This window comes from Anopheles moucheti, chromosome 3 (assembly GCF_943734755.1).
Source record: "Anopheles moucheti chromosome 3, idAnoMoucSN_F20_07, whole genome shotgun sequence".
NCBI lineage: Eukaryota > Metazoa > Arthropoda > Insecta > Diptera > Culicidae > Anopheles > Anopheles moucheti.
In genome coordinates, this window is record NC_069141.1 from 43,583,701 (window position 1) to 43,607,393 (window position 23,693).

Here is a 23,693-nt window from a genome sequence, read left to right on the forward strand (position 1 = left end):
CCGAAGGGTGGAGAAATTTGCACCACGCCACCGTCGTGCTCATATAGCCAGCGAAGCATCGCCGCCCGGCCCATCCCCTTCCCGTTGGGCCACGAAGCGAGTCTACTGATCTTTTCGCAGGTCAACTGCATCCGTTTCGCTTATTATTTTTATAACATGAAAATTACGCTCCCCTTTCCCTTCAATTAATTAGCCTATGCTGCCGAGTGGCGCATGCCCGGCCTGGTCGACTGCAAGCATTTGCCGTTCGATTTCGATAGGCTTCCCCGTTTCGCTTCCCGAAGGGCGGGCCGATTGGAGCTTTCTGTGCTAGAGCAGCGTTTCCTATGTTAATTTTGAGACCCACTGCACCGTGGCCATCCGCCGGCTTGTGGTGGTATGTGGGAGGCTGCGCCAGGCAGCGAATGGTGGCAGCGACGTGTTGCAATTGCAATTTCGTTCGCCACCGCAATCGCCACCATTTCGGATGGCGACTGAAGGGTGCGCACGGGAAGGAAGTAACACCCCCAGCGCGAGATGATGGGTTAGGTCTCTAGTTCCGCTCAAGAAATCAATGAGGGCTACCGTTTGACGCAGGTGCAGGTGCCGATGAACTGATCCCTTCTCGCGCTGCGCTTTTTGCGGTACGCCGGTAACGGATTATGTTAAGGCGCACAGACCATGCCATACTGCGGGACCGGTGGCCGTGACGCGATGTTTGCGAGGAACGATGCATTATACTATCATCTCAGCGCAAACGAGGAAAAGAGATTTTGTTCTTCCTGAAGCTAGCGCACGACACTTGTGGAAGTTATTATTTGAAGCAGGAATCGGATCTTTATGCAATTATTACTTTGTGTGACACCGCTTTATGATCTATTTAAGCTTCTTCAGTTTACCCTGAAATTGTTGAGAACTGAATGATTTACCACGTTTACAGATATAAAACAAAAGGAAAAGCAACATTTTAACATAATGTATGCAATAAGCGTAATAGGACCTTATTCGACCTTAAGATCGATGACAATTGAGAAATTAGTGGTATTGGTATGGAAAGGGAATGAATTCTAGTCAAAAGGACCGTCAAATCAAGATGTTTTAGTTCAAATCTCAACCTAAGTATGTCATTCATGTGCAGTACTCGTCAAGGCCATAGCAGAGCCATAGAAGAGCCGAATAGAATACACCAGAAATTATGCGATCGACACTGATCTTAACCGATCCCACCTACTTTACAAATATATTCTTCTTCTTGATCCATTCATAGTTAATCGCCAATCCTTTACCAGCACACTCAGAACAGGGCTGTTCTACTTCAACCTCGGCTACCGAGAGGCTCAACACTTTATCCAATCATCGAACTAGCTGTGCTCCTCTATACCTCGTGCAGAACGGGTCGCTGATGAGAACTTTCCTGGAAGGACATGATTCCTCTTCATCACGTGCCCCATCCATCGTTTATTTGCTCTTTTTGGCACCGTCGTGGTATTCTGCTTCGGTGTCATTGTCATGACATTACCTGCACACCAGAGTCGATCGAGTCTAATGCGCTGTATGGTAACATTTAACATTTATCAACTCTAAATTCTGCAGTAATTGTAAACTATTGTAAACTTAACTCTTAAACAAGTGATACAAACAGAAAAGGTTAGGTTAGGGTTGGAAGATGGGGCGACCCGGTAAAGGAATCCAGAAATAGCAGACCTAGACCTCTTGAGGTTGTTGTGCCGATAAAAAGGGTTACACGATAGATCTTTAGGAATTATTCTTGAACCGAAGTTTGATCCTACTTTTATTAACGCTTTCTGGATGTTGGGTACAATGCACACGTCTTACCCCAACTTTTACCACTTGGACTTACGAGCGATGATTGGATAGAAACTTCCCGTCGGAGTGTAGAACGATAACTAATTATTGTATTGACAGGCTACTGTTTTTATATCGTTTTACATACCATCTGTTATCTCTCATGTGTCGATATGTGTTTCCTCCGCGAAATCCGCGTATTCCTATCCCTTTGTTCAAGCTTAGTGATTCTCTTGTTTGTCCCCAATACAAACAAGGACCTCATTGTCCTCGGTTCCACCTGACCCTTCCCAACTATCATATTATTAGTTCACCCAATACTCCCTAGGTGGCGCGTTTCGTGTCCTAGCTAACCAAGTCTTGTCGCTACAGATCAAAGGATTGGAAATATGGTTAAACCATCTAAAGGAGGATAGGATAGTTATGAGTATAAAGAGAGTGTTAAATCTTTACAACTAAAGTATCTCGGGAACGAAGGGGGCGGAAGGGTACATTAAACCATATGGAGGAGAGGAGTTCAGAAGCATCTAATGAAGCAGTATTAAACCCACCAATGAAAAAGACTTGACTCATAAGACGTCTATAGTTAAGAGAATGAAGCCCAAGCTATTGAAGGCGAGTTTTATCAGGTGACAATAGCGTGCAACCACACTAACGGCGAAAAACAACCCTGGTGAAATTTCGTTGTATGCTTCTTAGTATAAGACTAATCAGACTGCAGTATAAGGTTTTTAAGTAACTTGAGTTACTAAAGATAGAGGTTAAACGCAGGATGAACTCAAGGGTTCGAATTGTCCATTCGACCAAGATCACAAACGGACAAAACACGACTTAGAGGGACATTAGAAAGAGTACAATTAAACGTAATAGGAGAAGAAACTGACCCTACTGACGAAATGAATGACACAAGATACTAGTAGTAGTAATAGTAAGTAAGTAGAAAGTAAATTCATCGTACAGCTCGTAGAGTTTGCTATCTTAGCGGCACCTCCATTATCCTTCGGAGTTATTGTCCGCAGCACTTACCACTCGAAAATGGCAGAAGTGTTTGTGTCCCAAGCTTGCAAAGTCCAGGACTAGTAGCCACAGTTAATTTATATATTAATATTCTTTATTTATATACAGTTAATGATATGGTCGTTAAAGTCGTCGTTGAAGTACCTAATCGTCCAAATGTTCAAGTAACATACGCGAAAGAAAAGAAACACAAAAGTTAATTTTTTTTTTTGTTTTTAGTGACATTGGAAGATAGTTGTTCGTCATAACAACTAAGAATAACAAATATATCTATATATAAAATAAAAAGGATATAAAACAAAAATGTAACCCGAAATTTTCTATTAGAAGATCACAAATGGTAGAGATCCTATGGTAGAGCTGTAATTAATACTTACGTTTCCACAGACATTTTATCTGAACAATACAATACAATATTGGAGCGGCCCGGTGGCATGATGGTAGCCGGTCTTCACACGAACGGACCGAACCAAATCCCATCCGGACCAATCCCCGTAGCATACGGCCAGGCCGTTCTAACGAAACAAAAAAAACAATACAATATTGCTTATGGAAAGAGTAAACATTAGTAATCTAAATTCTGTGCTACTAAGAGGGAATATGTTCAAATATCATGTTAAGCGTTCTGTTTAATGCACCGAAAGTGATGGATTAAAATATTATCTGATCTTAATAGAGCAATCAATTCAATAGTATAAGTTTTTGTCTCACTGGTTTAATACAACACTGAAACCAGTTAATTTTCTTCTAGAACGGACATCAGCAAGTTCATAGAATGCAACAAAGCACATGCATATTCCGTTCCGTTGGATCCGGAAAGACGAATCCACCGAACCTACACGGCTCCAAACCAGGTTCAATTCCAAGTTCAATTATGAGCCCTACCTTTAGGTCTAACTATGCCTAAAATTTCTTCTTGGTGGTGTAACGACTTACTGGCCATTTCTGGCTTACTAGGCATAATTCACCACGTAGTCGTCTTAGGCATTTTTTGCTATGGGGGAACGATACAGATAGAATTTTGCACCGTTCATATGGAACTCGCCCTATGATGGCATTGGGTCAATGTTCCGTGTGCCTTGGCGAACTTCTAGATTTTATGCTTGATTCTATCACCTTTTGAAATTCGTTTAATTAACCAAACTCTTTTTACCCCTAGATCGAACTCAATACCGAAAATGACGCACTGAATTCTAGATTAATTCTATGACTATCTCTGAATACCATACTCCCTGTCACTAGTGAACAAATTAAATATTCCGCTTTATAACCTTGTTTTCAATGCACGGCGTAAAATGCGAGTCACTAACGACATTTTTGAATCGATTGAAAGTTTTCAATCGGGCCGTTTTGCTTGAATGATAAAATCCCAATCAAAATTTCTTGCAACATTTCACGATTTGCACTATGTTCATGAATAACAACATCACCGGCAAAAACATTTATTCAAAGAAACACAAAAATGTTATTTATTTCGCAGAAAATATAAAACGACGTCGAAAAGACTTGAATTAGGCAGAATCTTTTAATGCAAGCAGATGCGTTAAGAGCATCAACGAACGGAGATATTTTTGGATTGAACTTCCATGCTAGACCACAATTAGAATTTAGAAAATGAATGTAGACACAGAATAACCATTAATTATAACAGCATTCACCCTTATATGCAAACTATTAACCCAAGAGAGACAAAGAAGTGATTACCAATTTTTAATTGTCTACTAGAACTCTACTCAACTTCACTTCAGTTCGGGTTTCCCTCGATTCAATTTTCATGAATTAGATTTTCCTGTTTTTGACGATGACCGGGCTAATGACTTTGTGTCGAGCGAAGCTTGTCAAACAAATCGGCATTTTTCGCGCCAACAATCATAGGCTATTCATTTCCTGGCACACGGTATCGGCTTCAATACGTAAAACACAATTTAATTCAACAATGCCCGAGCAAAAGTGTGTGCTAAAGTTCGCCAAACTATCCGAAAACGCATTTGCCCCGACAAAAGGTTCTGCCAAAGCTGCGGGCTATGATCTTAGAAGGTATTTAGGATATGCTTCACTTCCAGCACTGCAATCGGACTAATAAAACCACGACTTGTTTCTTTTCAGTGCATATGATTACACCGTGTCTGGCCGTGGAAAACAGCTTGTTATGACCGATATTCAGGTACAGGTGCCGGAAGGTTGCTATGGACGGGTAGCTCCACGTTCCGGACTGGCAGTAAAGAATTTCATCGATGTGGGAGCCGGCGTGGTTGACGAGGACTACCGTGGCAACGTCGGTGTAGTGCTGTTCAATCACTCTGAAGCCGATTTCGAAGTCAAGAAAGGTGATCGTATCGCACAGTTCATTTGCGAGAAAATAGCATATCCTGATTTGGAAGAACTTCCGACACTTACGGATACCGAACGCGGTGCAGGAGGTTTCGGATCTACCGGTACGAACTAGACCGGTCAGAGTTTTTTCATGCATATTCAGCATTTCCATTTGTTAACGATTTAATAATAAACTTAAGTATCACAAGTACGTGTGATGTTCGTCAATCGATAAACCGAAATCATATGCGACCGGAAATCGGATGGATCAGTCGTCAATGCGTTTGATTATGAAGTGTAGAAAGCCACATTCTTTATTCAGCGATGGATCATGTAAAACATTTTCAGCAGTCAGTATTATAACCCCAATACTGGTGGTCTCTACATTGAGAGAAAGAAGCGATTAATACTACATTTTTATTGCCATTCCAGCTCTAGCGGAACTATCATTAAAGGCACAAATCGCAGCTTTCGCAGTCCGCGATAAAAATAATTGCACAGAGCGAGTACGTTAGCGGCCTTTTATTGGCGTTATAAGTACAGAAAGAAAATCATAAACGAAATACAGCTTCCTAAGCATTCTTTAAGAACATCTTACTCTTAAGTATCAAAACAATAAAATTGAAAACTACATAAAACCATAGAGACAGTGCCGCAAGAATAGTCTTCGCCAACAACAATTTTGTGTTGATCGTTGATTTGTGTATGTATGATTCTGTTATAATGCTGTGTAATGGTTCGTATAAAAATCAAAGATGGTAACAACGTACAACTCCCTTATCACATTCAGTTACATCCGCTTTTCCATCTGCGCGTACGTCAAATGTGGAATGCACTTTTACGAAATGCGTGCATCGTTTGTCAATACTTGGTGCGGAAGAGACTGGATTGTCCTCGCTTCGCTAATAATGGCACTTCTGCTTGTCGAGTTTGTTCACTTATTTACTCTAGTATCGTTGTGGTAACGTGTTGGGTGCTGATGTTTCCGTCGTTTCTAGCGGACTGGCATAAGCCGGCGGAACCTTGAAAACGATGAAGGTACCGGCGTGTGAAAATTCCGGCAAATCCTGCCCGACGGCGGCCTCAATGCTCAACGAACGCGATTTGTTTCCCAAACGAAGAGGAAACGTGGATGCCACATTCACTGGTAGGTCTTGCTGGCAGATGCTATAAAATATCGGTCATGTTTTATTATCTCGTAAATATTCCAATCAGCTCAAAAGCTAAAAAAAATGCTTCACTTACGCAAAGTATCGCCTAACGACATGTGCTATCAGCTCTCCGATACGATCCTCCTTCAAGGGTTGGTGCTCTCCTTGTAGGGACACTATCAGGTCGTTATTATGATGCGAATGAAATACTGCCAGTTGATCCCGTCCAGGACTGACACTGATCGATGTGATCTAGAGACAAAACAGTTACAAACAATATTCGCAAATCATTATTGAGTAATCTTACGCCTTTTTGCTTTCGATTCAAATCTTACCTCGCGAATCTGAACCGTTCGTTTCATATTGCGGAATTTGTTCTTCGCTCCATCCAGCTTGTAAATAGCGCCATCCGTTACAATGATCGCACGATCAGCCGATTTGTTGCATTTGTTGAACTTTTTCACGAACGCCGAAAACACAATCGTATCAAAGTGATCCGCATTCTTAATGTTACGCACGCTCGCATTGTACGACGAATAATTGGTGTTCTCTGCTACGATCGATAAATAGTTGCCAAGCCACCGGCGATCGTGTCCCCAGAACTTTCGCCGTTTGCGGAACGCACTGGCGGCAATTATTTGCAATCGTAGCTGCGGCCACTCTTCCCGTGGGTATTTGCGCAGAATCATCGCCGCACGCCAGCGAGAGAACAGCATCCGCAAGTGCCGTTCCGCTTGCCGACCGACAAGCGGAGGCTGGGGCCACTGTATGCCCTTGCCGTAGTCGCGCAAAGTGCGTGCATTACGAAACCGGACGGCCAAATCCTGCACGTAGCTCTTCAGCTTGTACTTTCGATAGTGACGCATAATGACGAGGGCCGCCTTCATTTTCTTATACCTCTGACGCGCGATCCAACCACGCACCTGCTTCTGCAGAAGCGTCACAATGTGCGGTATCATGTCGTTCCGTTGCTGCTCGAGCGCAAACAGCGTTTGCGGCGAACGGATGAAAATCTTCGTCTTTCCGAACCGCACATCGTGGCTAAAGCTTTTCTCGTTCATCAGCACCTTCACGCCGTCCCGGTCATTACCGCCGCGGAAATTTGGCCAGGTGTACTGCGAAATCATCTTGTAGCGTAGCAAAAATTTGTCGTACCGCTGACGGTGCACGAAACCGGCTCGCCGTACACGAACATTCTCCAGCAGTCCCAGGTACCGAACCTGATGCTCTACGCGGACATCATCAAACACGGTCGGGCTTTTGATGTCGTTCGGCTTAATGCACCGCACATACAGTGGTTCCTTGCGCAATAGCGTCGCCACCAACTCGGCCATAGATTTTTGGAACAGTGTTCCTGCGGTTAGAGGGCGCTTGGTGGTTTTCGAAATATCCTGTGCACCTTCAGGCCACATTGAGCTAATTAGGTTATCATGTGAACCGTAAAGCAATCGCTTGAAATCTTGGAACAAAGTGTCACGGTTCTTCTCGATAAACCCACTGATGGAATAAATAACGTCGCCGGCGTAGTGCGTTATGCGAAAGTCTTCCTTGTGACGCAACTCCTTGTCCATTGGTTTCAGCTGACGACTGGTATAGTGAGGATGATGGGACAATTTTTTGTCCATATCACCCAACAGCATTTCGTCTGTTATTTTACCCACATTCAAACACGCTTCGTTCATGATCGCAATGACGCCCTTATCTGGTTGCTCTACCAAGGCACAAATAATCTGCAATACACAAATACAAATTAGGTTTAAACTTCATCCGTTTTTCGGAAATAACCGCGACAACTAAACCAAATAGCGCTTACCTGATTGTTAAAATACTCAATATTGGTCCATTCAATACCCTCGCGGTTGTATTCTTCCTGCTCCTGCTTCAGTACCAGTTCAATAAACAACTGCTGCAGCTTCTCATTGCAATAATTGATGCAAAACTGTTCGAAACTGTTGCGGTCGAATATCTCGAAGCCGTAAATGTCCAGCACACCAATCACTTTGTTGTAGCGTTTCTGTGTGGTACTTCCTGGGACAAGGATTGCCTTGTTGATGCGCTGTATGATCCAGGTAAACATGCGATCGTATATCGCTTTGGCCAACGCATCCCGGCCATACTCTGCTTGCTTTGTGTCGTGGCTCTTTGTCATAATTTCGCCACGTGCTGCGATCACTCGCTCCGTTAAAGCGGTGCGCATTTCCTCCGCAGTCACCTGCAGGAGTTGAGCAACCTGTGTCAACGTTTTTCCGTTGGTTATTGTTACTTTCTCATCTTGCACTGCAATTGGAAAAAATACGGCGACATTACTACCTATTGCACATACTTTTCACGTATTCCTTTTATCTCAAATTCAAGGTTTCATCAGTTTAGTTTCATTAGTCATGCTTACTTTGAAATTCAATATTTCCCAAATGCAGAATTGCCGCTACCGTTCGCCACACCATGGAAATCTCCTCTGCACTAAATCCGAGTGCTTGCAGACCACCGGTTGTCGCCCGGTAGTCGGATTTTTCTGAGAGAATCTCTGTGCTACCTTGATTCGTGTAATGGTATGCTGCCGGATCTCTTACTAGATTATACTGCTGCAGCTCATTATTAGACCCGCCACGTAAAAGCTGCAGAATATGAAGAGAATTAAAAATATCATTCATGATTGACATGACTATTAATAATTAATACCATAATTGATAAAAATATCAATAAAATATTCAAAAATATCACTAAATCAATAAACGATGATAATGACAAGCGGATTACATTATGGATATCGAACATCGACAGCGGTTTTATGGATATCGAATGTCGTTCCGAAAATAGCATGCTCAGTACTATTAATTAACGATATATACCTGGTAAACTCAATAAACAACCAAATCCAATGCAAATTAATTACTCTTACCTGGTAGAAACAATGGAAATTCCGTTCACCGCTTTGCTGTTGAATGACGCGGGACTTCTCTAGCAAATAGTTGGTAATTATGCCACCGACCGGATCTCCTTTGTAGTCGAACTCGATGTCCATGTATTTGCCAAAGCGACTGCTGTTGTCATTGCGGTTAGTTTTCGCATTGCCAAAACATTCCAAAATTGCATTGCTTTTGATAAGCACGTTCTTTACTCTGTAAACAAAAACCGATATGGATCATTTGAAATGATAATAGCGTTGATAATTTAAGCTTGAAGCTTGAATCAATTTGGCTTCAAATTTCGAAAGGAAGTGGATAAATTCCAGAATCGCCTTGAAACATACCAAACTAACAATCGAAACATGATTTAATTGAATTTCTTGGAAATCCATAATTAAATTTGGCATTATGGATTGCACGCAGTGGGAATTCGTCCATTTGTAGGAGCGTCCGTATCACATGCGTTCGTAATTAATGTTTCAGCTCTGCTTTTGATGTAATCTAGAATTATTTACGCATCAATACTGTAAAAAAAAACTCTCTGAACGACAAGTTATGCGTCTTTCATGCTAAATGTGAAAAGTTAGAAGTAACCAAAGTTCTATACCCGTACGTTTTGCCAACTTTACCAACTCGTTAGAAATTTTCGTTGCTGGTTGCCCCATCCCGGTCAAAATGTTTCCAAAACAAAGTATTTTCAAATTTTGTTACGCTTCAGTATGATCACAAATAAAAAAAACTTTCGATCCGATACCAAACTGATCGAAAACAAAGCAAAGTGAAGAAAAAGGTTTGTCCACTAAGAATTCTTTCAGACCAATTAGTGTTCTACTGCGCTACACGGAAGAGTTAGCCAGAAAAGTAGAGTATAAAAAAACCGAATATACCAAATCTAATTGTCTGATTATAGAGAGCCTTGCACACAATTATTAATAAAGTTTGTAATTGGAAAATTGTACACAATATTTATAAATTCTTGCAATAATTACATATGTGCTGTGTTTAAAGCGTTGAACATCTGCCCGTGTCTCTAGAAAAAGTTGTTTTTTTGTCACGTGAAACTTTTTCAACGCATGCATGAAGTTTTTCATGCGGAAAGATATTAAGCACAACAGTGAAAAAAATGCGATTTTACCATCAAGAAATCTGACAGAACACACGCGTGTAATTACGGAATTAACATTTTAAAAAGAATAAATTCTTTCCGATCTGTGGAACCCGTTTTTGGAGAGGTTTCATGCCCATTAGCATTGTTTGCACTTTAAACTTTGTCCAAATAGATATTATGTATCCCGTAATAAGATTGTCCTCAACAATCCTCAAGGAGCCTCAAACGATATTTTAAAGGACAAAACAACAATTTAAAGTATGTGCTCATTTTATCCTGCAAATTAATTAACCAAAATAAATTAGTCTAACAAAGTTGATTATTTTTTAAGACCTCCGATCAGTGAAATTGGAACAAATAGAATCGCCTATTTACACTCAATTGCTCATGGCAACATGAGCAAACGGAATGAAACAAGAAAAAATGGTAAACATTTTCCAGTGCCTAAAATTGCTGTCAAGAATGCTGCAGATTCCACACCGGCTTACCGTTCGATTTCGCCCTGCTTTCCCTGGTTCGTGACGGCCGCTATGTACTTCATAATGATTTTGGACGCCTCGGTCTTGCCAGCGCCGGATTCGCCCGAAATCATGATACAGGTATCGTTGTTGCGTTGCTTCAGCACCCGATACGCGGCATCGGCAATGGCAAAGATGTGAGGCGCATTTTCAAACAGCTCCCGCCCCTTGTACCGGTTGACGTACTCCGGTCCGTAGATGTTCATCTCGCGGTACGGATTTACCGAAACGCAAACCTCCCCGATGTATGTGTAGATTTTGCCGGCTTGAAACCTACGAAAAGGGAAAGAAAGAAGGAAACAAGGTAAGTAAAACATTATTACTGATGAGCCCCAGGCTTTGATGCTTGCGATACATAACAGATTAAAAGAAAAAAAAAGCCTAATTTTTATCCAATCACTCGTTTAAGGAAGCTGTCGGTGTGATGCATCCCGTAAATTGTACTGCCCAATTGACCGTGTCCGTTTGGTCATCAATGGCACGCGAAACATTTCAATCCCCATCAGCGTGACGTCATTCGCTAGGAGGGAAAAGACCACAACACAGGCGGTTTTAAAATTTCAACTAGCCCACCAACAATGCATAAATTTGACCTTTCTCTTTTCTCCGAGACCCGCACATTTTCCATCGCGCTTTCGTTAAATTGTTATCAATTATGGCTTATGCAAGCTGAAAGATGATATTACACCTCCGTCCGGAAGGTTTCGAGACCGCTACGGTGCGCGTACTCCGAGTGCCGTGGAAAACGGAACCAGTTGATGCTAATTAAAAATTACAAACCGGCCGCAGTTTTGTGCGGTTTGTGTTGTTTTATGGCGCAATGTAATGTGTGCTTGCATGGCATATTGCGCAATACATTTACGTTGGAAGCTTCCCTCCGGTTTGACCCATCCACGGTCAGATCGTCTTCCAGCAAGACGAGGATCGTTCATACGCAAATGAAAATGAAGGTAATGTCTTTGGTAAGTGAATCTTTCATTCGATCTTTCATTCTTTGCTTTGGTATCAGTTTAGAATGGATTACAGGAGTATAACGGTGTTGAATGTCATTTACAAGATATTATCACTAATACTATGACGGATTTTTTATTTTTATGAGGGAACATAACATTTCAACCGTTTGGGGGTTTGCAATTTATTGGGGATATTTTCAGTCGATGATGAGAAGTTTGCAAACATAAAAGCTATTACGATCATAGAATCGTAGTAAATTTGTGCAGTACTTCATGATTTATTGCAGCGAAACATTTCCGTTTCGAACGGAACAAAAACAGTGAGATAAAAGCTTTAAAAACCAGCTATGCAAACAACTACTATCGGTCGTAGTAGTAAAAATACTGTTCCAAACGCTGTTTCGATCTGGGTAGCGTTTGTGAGCAGCTCAGCCTAGCGTAAACTCATATTGTAGGGTAAAACACGAGTTTTCTCAACTTTGTAATAATAGCCAAAACTGCGTGCTTTCAGGTTCGTATGTATAACGATGACTACTCTCGTTTATTTCTAACAAATACAACTAAGTTCGCTGGTCGACTGTTTAAGTTCGCTGCTCGACGAGTTCGATAGCAGTTGCTATAAAAACGCAATAATTCATCTATAATAATAATAATTTCTCTCTCCCGCTCCACAGCGCAATAATTCACTCAACACATATCGTGAGCATTTTTTTTAATGTTTTTGGTCCCCAGATGTCCAATCATTCGTATAAAACGATCCTAATTACTAAAAACATAAATAAACAATTACAAAATAAAATAAAAAAATTGTTAAAAAAAACTCAGTCCTTGCAACGGAAGAACGGTTTGGGTGAAATCCTGAATCGGTGCTGTCTTTGGGGACAGGTGCGCAAATTTAACAAAGATTTTTCAATAGTCCTTTGACTGCAGTCTATTCTTCTCTCCAATTAAAATCGCTGTTGTCGATCGAAAACGAAATGTGTTCGGGGTTTGCGTTTTGAAAGCTCTCTCCGACCCGAAGCTTTTACGATTCTACGATCGTAGTAGCTCTCCGATAGTTACAGAATAACCACTGTACAGGGGAAATTTGTTAAAACCGTTTTGGAGAGCAACCTGTAAATTGTCATCATTAAGCTTCCGTTGCATTGCCTTTGCTTTGTTTAAAATTTGGCGACAAATTTACAACTTTTTAACGAATCGATTTCCATAGTCATCTCGTTTACTTAATCGCTTCATTCAAATTCATAAAATGCAGATTGTTTCATTGTTTCAGATTGTTTCAAAACATCTATTTTTCGTGTTTCAATTTCCAGACGAAGAAATAGAACTTCTTATCCCTGTGTATGTAATAATGCATGCAAACAATGGTTTCACGAGGACCTATTTGAAATACCTGTATTGCGGACAAATGCAAATTCATAAAATAAAATACATTGCGTAGAATAAAGTTAAAAAAAACCCTAAACCACAACTTTAATTAACAATTGTCTTAATTCACACAATTAAATGCCTTAACTTAAAAAAAATATTAGAACCAACAGATCATTACAACATTGTGATGAACGTTAAGGTATATTTTTTCAGAATAAATCTAAACAATTAAAGACCCACAATAAACCAACATATATTTTAATATTAGTCATTTTTTAACTCTTGCTGCGCCATAAGATTCTTCCTACACAAAGTAAAAAAAAATCTCACAAAGCAAGTCTCTATGATTCGTCAAAATAGTATCTATTCCGTGTTTCTATTCTCACGAGGATAATCTCGTTTGGATCGAGATAGGATATTGCATCAATAATTTGCGAACAATATAATGATAGCATCAGCTGACTGTTGACTGTTGATGCCGATTTATTTATACGAAGTCACACGATGAAATTTTCTAGCACTAAAACTACTCCCAATATACTCTCATCTATTCATTTCCGATGTATTGACTGCGCCTGTACAAATTGCATGAGAACGATTGGAATGCAAATCAATCTTATCTTTATTCATAACTACCGTTATGAACACGCTTTAGTATGCGACGTTCGCCCGTAAGAGCTGCCTGTTTGAGCACTGTTTCAAGCACTGTTTGAAGCCAGCAATTTCTATTCATATTTCTGCAAAACAAACTTATACATAATCGATTTAAAGAAATTAAATTAAATAGTTTACAAACTATTTCTTTTTAAAACTCAACATATGCTAACAGAAACTTGATATGAAACCATTTACGAACCACACCCATTCAAAAATTCTATCCCATTTGTATCCGATATACCTTTCATATGGGTTCTGCTCTAGTTTACTGCAGCCCACATCGTAAAACAACAGATAAACTGTCACGTTATCAGTTTAAATGCTGCTTTACAACATCGTGGCGCTTTCATAACATTGCATGGAACAATCAATTCTTGCTTTAATCGAACCTATGTGTAGTGTTAAAAGAGGGGACACCCTTGGAATTACAATGGCGAGACAAAGGCATAGAATTAAGTCAACGATTCGTTCATAATATGGATATTTTTGACGTAAACAAACTAAACCATTACATTTCTTACCGGAGAAAGGTTATATGTTATAAAATTATATTATATTATCATTCTATTAAAAGTTAAACAAAATTAAAAAGCTACCCCTAAGGCCAGGATATTCAGGATAAAATAATTGTAGGCACTCCCCAAACTGCTTGGGTCTAAATTTGTAGTATGAGTTTTACATTTCGCACCATTACTTGTGTGTGTGTTTGTGAGTCCCTGCACGATTATTTGCGCGTGCCAGTGGAAGGTACGTGCGCGGTTACAAACTCAATGTAACATATTTTCGGTGAAAGACCCTCGACAACAATTCACCAATACGCTCGCAAAAAAAAAATGAACCTACATCATATGGGGCCAGCGCGGTGTACCAGACAGCAGACAGACCCCGATGATGGGGGTCACTCGGTCCATATATGATGAAAGCCGTGTGCCGTGCCGTGGTCTTACCACCACAATGGCACCAAATCTTAAGAAGGCCAGATACGCGTTGGGGATGTGGACAGAATGGAGCGTGGAGCTTTACTGCACCCTCGTTTTGTGTCGTTGTGGGGCGTCATCCACTTGTACGTGCGCTCCTGCAGCTGACATCATCGTAACCATCGCACACGAGGCCTTGATGATCGGTGGTGCCCTTGTGCCATTGAAGCGAGGAGCTAAGGCACACCGAACGAGAGGAGGTGCGTATGAAAAGTTTAAAGAAATCGATGTTCAACCACCACACCAATCACCGGGGGGTTCATTCCAATCAATCATAAACCGTATCATAATCACGATTGTCAGAAATAAAACAAGGTGTCTTTTACACCACACATTTTTCCCACATTGTGTAAAACAATTGCCTAATCACACGTGTAATCTGTGGTTTGCCGAAGGGTGATAAGATTCCTCCTGGGAGACACGCAACGATCGAATGACTTAACGATTTGGCGAACGCACACTGAAGGAACTCTTCTGGATAATAGTGTACAAATTGCTTACTATCTGGAACTAAATGAACGGTTTTTGTTTGGATTAGTCCCAAATGGGAATTCGTGTCAGTTTCGTAAATCTTATTAATTATTCCAACATGCTATAAGACACAACAATAGGAACAGATTGCGACAATAACGCCGGATGATAATTGTAGTTGATTTTATTTCCGATTTTCCGACTTCCCAACATCTCAACCACCGTTAACATTAAGTTGGCGAGCCTTATTAAGACCCGCACTGAATAAACAAAGAAGAGTTTTGCTTTGCCGTGTGTGTCTATCTTGCTGGTAAAACGGGCAACATGATAAAGTGTAATCGGTGCGCTGAAAAGATACTGGGCACCGGCACCGATTGAAAGGGTAAACATCCTGCAATAACTTCAAGTACCGCACGTTTTCTTGCGTCTTTGTACGGGTTCGGGGGGAGGGTGTACACATGTGTGTGTATTATATTTTTTTATTGTTTTGCCACAAAACATTCAACATGCTTCAACAAAACCGCAACACTCCAGGCTCGGTTCCAGAGTGTTGTGTGCTGTCCGCCGATGATAGATTCAGCGTGTTTACTTGCGTTCTTCAAAACGGGCGCAGCCTTCCCAGCGTGGAGCTACCGCGTATTGGACGGGAATGTGTGCGTGTGTGTGTGTGTAGAAGGCAAAAATGAAAACAAATGTACAAAACCCCGCAAGTATCTGCCTGGCCGACCCCCCCAAAAAACATCTGATTGCATTTTGTCGAATTTTCATCCGTGATTCACACATTGTTGGAATGCCTAACAGCTGTTAAACGGAGGGAACGTTACAACGCATTGGCCTCTTTTTCTCTTCATTTCCCTGCAGCTTCTTCGTTGTGTGTCAATGTTTGCTTCTAACTGAAAAGCTCTATGCCTGTTCCGAAGGCCAAACAGATAACTTCAAGTGTTCTTACTAGTCGTATCAGTCAATCGTGGTGGCCAGCAAGCCGATGATTACTAGAGAACGGGGAGAAAAGGGACAGATTCCAGAGTTCCCAGTGCGCCAAACAAACGCAACCTTATCGCCAATACTTGAGGGTGTTCGCCGGGTGCGCAAGTAATTTTTTTTCCAAGAATAGGAAAAAATACGTTTAATCTCCAGGGCTAGGATCCAGGTCTACGTACACAGCACAACCATCGTCGCGATCGGCCTTTTAATGTGCGCTGATGACGTGATCCTCCGGTTGCACTAATCGATGACTAATGCGCGGTTTTGTAAGCAGCGGCACGAGAAGACCTCCACGCTATATGCAAATATGGCTGGTTTGTTAGTCATGCCCGCTAAAAGATGACACATGGCAATAAGTAATCATCGATCATCAATCAGCTGCAGTTCTAATGAAATGCTGGCGTTTACTTTGTGATGATTAAAATATAGGTAAAACGATAAATCAACAAAAAAAACGAAAACGAAACGAAACACAACAAAGTGGGCGCCAGCATTCGAACCAAACATTTGATACTTAATTCAAAATATGCAATCGAGTTGCTTCGTGATAGACGAAAAAACAGAACTTGTACATCTGGGAGGGGGAAATGGCTATGACTGGATGCAAAAAAATCACCTCCGGCGAAAGTCTGCGAAGCGAACAGCGGTTTCCAAAACTAACACTTCAATTGCAGACTTTTTCATGAAGTTACGGTCCTAGGAATATTTTAGCGCATAAACTCAACTCGCAGGTTCGCTGAAGTTCCTGAATCAGTTTAAAAATGTTAATGTTTTGGAAACGGTTCATTTTTTCTGTTTTTTATGCGTCACATCTGTCTATTAGGACACAGACACACATTAAGACCATCCATCGCGGTAAGAGATGTGATTTATTTTTAAACCACTCACCTGCGCTTGAGGTTATCCATGAAATTTTCTTGCGTTACCGAGTCCAGCAGTACAAAATCTTGCACGCCGACCTCCTGCCCTTGATGATGCGCCATCCTTGCGGTTCGTTTAGTTCACCGTAATGTAATGTATATCACAACGTTTTATGCTGTACGTCAACACACTGTAGCAACACACTCCGGTAACTGTTATTTGGACGGAACCAAAATCGGAATGAATACAATAACGCGGCCCGGTTAAACCCCGACCTCTCTCTCTCTTTTGCACAATCGTCACTTTCCAATATCACTTCCTCTGTGTAAAACAAAACCAAAAATACACCCTGCACAACAGAATAGCTACCACACGGGGGATCGTTCTATCTCACTACGGCAAAACAACAGAACAAAAGCCGCCAAACAATAGAACGGGTGAAATTTTGCGTTCGAACAATTAATTAATGCACCGACGGTAACACAAATGACGCGAATTCCGATGCCTACGAATGCTGACGCGCGGACAGCATCAAACGGCGCGGCGCTATTGTCCAACTCATCACTGGCACTGCGAACGCACAGCAGACGACAAAAAGTAACAAAACAGCGTACGCATAACGAGATTAACCGCGTCACTTCTGAGTAAAAAAAAGATTAACTGATAATGTGAGTAATTCCCCCTACCAGTGGCGGCTACAACACAACCGAGCGGTCTATTTCGTACGACGCGGCAAACGTTGACGATCGTAACAATGAATGAAAGACAAGTTTAGGAATAGCACTTGTATTTATTTTTAATTTCTACTACGTTTCACTTGCATCATAACGATTTTCTGCATCATTCCTGCACACATTTAATAAACACATTAGGAAGCAAAAACCTATTTATTGCAGAATTCCCTCCAGCAACATGGTCGATCTTCCCATCGTAAAACCTGTTCGTTCACTTCGCAATAAACCTTTGAGTCATGACATTTGTACCGTTCCTTACTGTCATTTTAGGTCGAAAATGTCAAAATCTCTTAATTCCCAAATAACAATTTGAAATGATTTGATTTGAATGAGAAAAAAAGTATGAAGGCTTTGGGCTTTGGCACGCTCGCTGCCGTCACATTTATCGAACAGTGATTCTTGTACTTGTAAAATTACTTACAAGTTAATTAAATTTCGAAACACATTATTAATATTCTGGCAAGTCCACACCAAACAATGAAATATTTCAAACGACCGTGAAATTTTTCATTCAACTATGATGAATCAAATATTACAGTCACGGTAAAGTACGATTTCGCATCTCTGTCGATCTGGAGTAAAATCATGATTGGATCGGTTTATATGTGCTATTTGGTTATGAAGAACTCGGTACATGATCAGAGTACAGCAAGAGCAGGTCAAGATCGTCAATGGTTTTTAAACCTGTTGGGCTTTGATGTAGGAAGATGTAGGTTATTCAGATCAGTAATTGAAGTGATTATGTCAAGAGAAGGACACCAGACTTCCCAGCCCGGAAAGTTCTTTTAGGTCGTCCACATGGACAGAGGAGGCGTGGTAGACCCACATTTAGATGGAGTGATGACGACACTCATGAATCTTTGAAATAGAGATTAAGTTTCATTCATTCAGTTCAAAGATTCATTCAGACTCTTGAATCTGAAACAGGTTAGCCCAACACTAGATAAGATGTCAACGACATTTAATGTACATGATTGTTTAGTAACAGTATTAAATTGCTTTCTTATTTTTTTTCAGACAAGGTCTGTTTTCCAAGTAGTCGCTCTTGTCGGCACGTATCACCAGGAACGATTGAACATTAACAAGAGATTTACGATTCCCACGGATAATGCAGAAGGCATTAGCGATTGCGATACGATACTCCATAGTAAGTGGTTAAGATTGCCAAGAATTTGCAACATCTGATAAGCGCTCGATGGTGCGAACAATTTAATGCAGATTTAAACATTTATTTTAATATCGATCATTAAAAATATTGAACTTCGAAATATGCAGAACGCAATGCATTAAACGTGAATAAACAGTTACACCGAAAGCTTTACATCCAAAGTTCTTGTAATTTTGCGAATTAATTCACCGCGTTCATTATCATCGATCCACTTCTTGCATCATGTTTGTGAAATTACGTTTGCATATCCGTCGGTAACAATTTGTTTTTCTTTAACAGTTGATAATAGGGTTGCATGCTCACCGGTGCAATTGCTGAACATTTCAACTCCTTCTCCAACCAATCAAGCTGCCGGCGTAACAACGGTTTCACGCACCGTCTCGCATGTAAAGGAACAGGTGCGGGAATGAGCTCCTCTCGTATTTCCATAGCAGCACCACAGTTACATGATATACATTGGATATGATTATTTAATCCCGCATCTGTCTTACCACCAGCAGCAATGTTCAAACGCTTGAAAGTCATTTTTAAGAAACAAATTTCTTTTTGTAGTTCGTCGATTATCGAGCGTACGTTTGTCTCCAGCAAGCTTTCTGTACGTTTAGGTTTCTGATGAACGGGTTGCAGCTCATTTGACATACCAGACTTCTCATGTAAATTCTGGACAATATTCTCTTGTCTGACAATGTTATCAGAAGTCGTTGTACATGCAACGCATTTCTCGTCTTGGAGGCGGATATACAACTCATCTATGTAGGAAGACATTAATTTTTCAATGTTGCTAAGACGTTCCATGAACATATTCTCCCGTACCACCAAACCATCCACAGTGGCCACAAGTTCATCAAATTTAGGTACAACCTCGATTCGTTCCTTGTCATGTGATAATTCTAGGAACGCAGATTCTACAGCTATGTGCTGGCGTTCATTATCCTGTTCCACAGAATCAACGACATCTGTGGGAAACGGTTCGTTGTTTTTAAACTCTTTCAAAGCCGACTCAGCCGATTTGACTGAAGCAGACTTTGAGATCGAATTTCTACGGGCGACTTCTGATTCCACCTCACACGTCGTCTGTAAGTCATCTCCATCGTTGCATGACACACCCCGTTCAACATCAAAGATCACGTCACTAACATCAGTTTGAGTTGATGGCTTTGGAGAAAGTATTCCACCTGTCACGGATGCATTACTTTTTGAAGTGTTTGCATCTTCTAATAGTGCATCACAAGTGCACGTACACTGGCATTCCCCAGGAGGCGATTTTAATTCCAATTTTGCAACACGTTCGTCGATTTCATGGACCTTCAAAGAAAACATTTATAGAGATCCTGTAATGCTATGTTGCCGTAATATAGAAGTTAAGATTGCATATCAATTGAATCGACATGAATATTTAATTACCTTTCTTCTGAACTCTTCAATTTCTAACTCTACGTTTTGCAAGGAGAATAATTTACAAGACGTCGATTTATTTGCGTCTTTCGGTGAGGGCGTTCGACACGATGAATTGAAATGTTCTTCCACTTGTTGTTGGTTTAGTTCTTGAGACGGACTAGTTAGTGCATTGGAAACATCCTGCAATGAACTACATTCACTCTCTTCTTTGGATATTTCTCGAACAATTCCATTAAATAACTTTGTTTCCTCATCAAGCGATTCGTTCGACAGATTTGCAATGTAAGACGGTTTTTCGTAGGGCCTTCGTGCCGATCCCAAGAGACATAAAACTTCACGAAGACGATTTAAATTCACTGTACCGTAAACATGCGGCTGTTCACATGTTATTGCTTGATTTATAAGCTCTCTTAACTCCTTTTCATCAGCCATTTTCGTTTCGAACGTATGTTTTCCAAGAATTGTATTTATCTTTACAACATAGCTGTCTTTGATCATGATTTTTACACATATCATCGTGTTTTTCGTTTCATGTAAATACATAAATGCTATGCAAAGTTTACAGCAACGATGATAATCGAAACCCCGATTGAAGACATATTTGTTTTTTTCTTGGAAAATATCTAAATGTTTAAATCTTAATCTACTTAATTTTCTCTGCGCTATGTTTTCACTTATGCTGCCTTCTTAGGCTATTTAGCAAAGTGGTAATTAAAAAAAAAAATTCAAATTATTTCTGCGGATTTTAGCACAGGTATTTTTTTTATTAAATTTGAATATTAAGAAAATGATCGATTGGTAGTATTTACTCTTTCTCTCTCTCTATCTCAGCAGCAGCTCCTTCTTCATTTTCATTTTTTTTTATTTCAATTAAAAAAATACCTAATCATGAAATATTTGTTTAATTAAACTAAACTTCAATCCATTAAACTAGGATGAACGACGAACGAAAACATTTTAGAACATGAGGTGGGCAAATTACAAAATTACTGTAACTAAACTCCTCAAAATCCTGGTACAAATTGGCGGTTTATAAAAAAAAACTCTGTAAAACGTGCAATGACATGTCGGTACAACAAGCCTTGGACGGTTTGATGAAGCAATTTTACGAGAATACATGTGTAAAAATCACGGAGAAAATGTAAATTCAAACCTTCTGAATATTACAGCCGATGCTAAAGGAAAAAGAATACATTTTTTAACATTTTCTTTAACCTTTGAAACATCCGACAGATTTTCGTGCTGATTCCAAAATCGAAACAAAAATAAATCTTCAAACATCAATCATCACTCACACTAAATTGCTTTTCTACCTAGCGCGGAATTTTAACCATGCTCTGCAGGGAAGTTGGCAGCTGCAGCTCCATGTAGAGAGAACCGATAGAGTCAGCTGTAACTATAAAATAAACCAAGTTCGAAATGGAATATTTCAGCCAAGGCATCTGGTGACAGTTTACAAAATGATTATGTTTACAAAATGACTAGGAAAAAGCTTTAAATAAAACCACGACACACATACTTCTATATATGAGGCACATTTTATTTCACAACATAGAGCACAGTAATTACCGAAAGTCATTCAAAAACAGAGATTAGTAACACCGCTAATGAGGCATTGCATAGCATAGCTTTTGTACCAAAATATCACTTCTAGTATCTTGTGCTCTTCTTTACATCTTGTTTAAACAATAAACTGCCAGTCGTAAAAGCACTGTCCTGCATCGCATTTCATACCGACGTTCAATGAGCAGAAGAATAAGCCCTGTTGAACTAAGTTTTCGCACTTCACGCAAAGATAAACAGAGAGCAATATTGCACAAAGCGAGAGATACATTCCTGTGAGAGAATACGAGCTACGATACGAGCTGGCAAGGCAGCAGATCTCCGACCGAAAGCAATCGTACCGCCAGTTTATGTTTGATGATGAGACAGCATCAACGCGTATCTTTTAAAAGCAAAGTGAAGTATTTGTATTCGCGATATTAACTTGTTCAGTGTTGTTATATCTTGTCGATTCGGATGTAGTGTTGAACATATTGAAGCAAAAATCAGATTAAAATAACAAGCGAAAAAATAAGCCACGATCACAATACCCACAGTTTTACGACAAGCAAAACATAATGTATGATCAAACAAGTGAGAATCAGAAAAAAGTGCCGCGAAAGTTTGGAATAGAAATAACACATTGTTAATAAATGTGATGTGAAATCGATGCATATAGTACCCGTCAACTAACAATGTGTTGAACAACGATAAACGTCCCGAAATTTATAAGTCAATAGAGCTGCGTTTTTTCGAGTTAATGTCGAAATGAAGCATGATTAATAGCAGCAATAATTTGTTGTGCGGAAACAATTAAGGTGACAGTTATGTGTGGTTTCACCGGGAGTTGGAACTAAACTTTCGCTAACAATTTGTTCTACGAAAAGGATAATTTATGCACCGTTATATGGAACAGAAATAACAACATTAATTTAACATAATGTTCGATCACACGTTTGTTTCGCTCCCATGTCTCTGTAGATCATTTTTTCGCGAAATAACAAGCATGGCATGAAACAGGATTGTAAATACCTATGTTAAAAAAGAAATAGCTGCCACTAAAGTTACTAAACATCTCAAGTGGGAATTATCCCTTGCGATGTTTGAGTGGTTTGTTTCAATGATACGACTGCTAACTATCGTCGAGCACAGTACACATCGTACTTAATCTCTTGTTAAAACCACTCAAACGTAGCTATTTTTATAACAATACAACCATTAAGTTATCTGTGCTTTTTTGTATCACCAGGAATATTGGAGGAACTTCAGGCCGTTCTGCAAGAAAAAATGAAGTTTTTTGGGCTTTTTGCACATACTACTGTCGGAGAGGACGGTCCGTTCGAAATATTTAGCAACATAGTCATCATCTGTTATTTATTTTCTGTTTCGTGTACTCATCGTATGTGTACCATTAACGCTTTGGATTAAAATATAGCATCGATCATTAATAGCCGTTTCCATGGCGCTCCTGTCACCTACGTGGGATGAATTCAAATTCGAACCTATTACTTGTGGGACGGCATTGTTGTAATTTGATATCTACACAATTAGATCTTCCAAGACCAATTAATAATATTTAAGATCTTTTATGTATGCCGGGTAATTACTAACACAAAGCAAATGTATCATCTTTTGGCTGTGTAATGGCGCGGTTCGGTGGTGTATCGGTAACGGCGATAGCCTTCACGCGACAGGACCGAAGCCGTCCGGACCATACAACTGTAGCATGGACTGGAAATAGATATGTTTAAGAGCCATGTATAAAATGACAAAATAATA

At 40.2% G+C, this 23,693-nt stretch overlaps 3 protein-coding genes across 3 annotated transcripts; 1 reads left to right on the forward strand and 2 right to left on the reverse strand.

Annotated features, from left to right (window-relative positions):
* Positions 1 to 4,603: 4,603 nt before the first annotated feature.
* Positions 4,604 to 5,326, forward strand: LOC128302323 (deoxyuridine 5'-triphosphate nucleotidohydrolase). Its single transcript, XM_053039118.1, has 2 exons — positions 4,604 to 4,839; positions 4,909 to 5,326. The coding sequence occupies exons 1-2, from the start codon at positions 4,604 to 4,606 to the stop codon at positions 5,246 to 5,248; spliced, it is 576 nt and encodes a 191-aa protein (XP_052895078.1). The 3' UTR covers positions 5,249 to 5,326.
* Positions 5,327 to 5,622: 296 nt separating this feature from the next.
* On the reverse strand, positions 5,623 to 17,692 carry LOC128302321 (unconventional myosin ID). The gene is made up of 8 exons (XM_053039117.1): positions 17,100 to 17,692; positions 10,769 to 11,071; positions 9,166 to 9,385; positions 8,656 to 8,881; positions 8,080 to 8,543; positions 6,602 to 7,996; positions 6,361 to 6,518; positions 5,623 to 6,282 (listed from the first exon to the last, which is right to left on the reverse strand). Exons 1-8 carry the CDS (start codon positions 17,192 to 17,194, stop codon positions 6,063 to 6,065), a joined length of 3,081 nt encoding a protein of 1,026 aa, XP_052895077.1. The 5' UTR covers positions 17,195 to 17,692; the 3' UTR covers positions 5,623 to 6,062.
* Positions 17,693 to 19,208: 1,516 nt separating this feature from the next.
* Positions 19,209 to 20,804, reverse strand: LOC128302736 (uncharacterized). The gene is made up of 2 exons (XM_053039597.1): positions 20,379 to 20,804; positions 19,209 to 20,279 (listed from the first exon to the last, which is right to left on the reverse strand). Exons 1-2 carry the CDS (start codon positions 20,802 to 20,804, stop codon positions 19,209 to 19,211), a joined length of 1,497 nt encoding a protein of 498 aa, XP_052895557.1.
* Between the last annotated feature and the right edge of the window lie 2,889 nt (positions 20,805 to 23,693).

Coding starts and splice junctions, on each gene's coding strand:
- LOC128302323 (XM_053039118.1), top strand. CDS start 4,604: ATGACCGGGCTAATGACTTTGTGTCGAGCGAAGCTTGTCAAACAAATC. Junction 4,840..4,908: donor GCGGGCTATGATCTTAGAAG/GTATTTAGGATA, acceptor GTTTCTTTTCAG/TGCATATGATTACACCGTGT.
- LOC128302321 (XM_053039117.1), bottom strand. CDS start 17,194: ATGGCGCATCATCAAGGGCAGGAGGTCGGCGTGCAAGATTTTGTACTG. Junction 9,386..10,768: donor AAGCAGGGCGAAATCGAACG/GTAAGCCGGTGT, acceptor TTTTGTTTACAG/AGTAAAGAACGTGCTTATCA. Junction 7,997..8,079: donor TTGAGTATTTTAACAATCAG/GTAAGCGCTATT, acceptor TGTGTATTGCAG/ATTATTTGTGCCTTGGTAGA.
- LOC128302736 (XM_053039597.1), bottom strand. CDS start 20,804: ATGGCTGATGAAAAGGAGTTAAGAGAGCTTATAAATCAAGCAATAACA. Junction 20,280..20,378: donor TTGAAGAGTTCAGAAGAAAG/GTAATTAAATAT, acceptor TTTTCTTTGAAG/GTCCATGAAATCGACGAACG.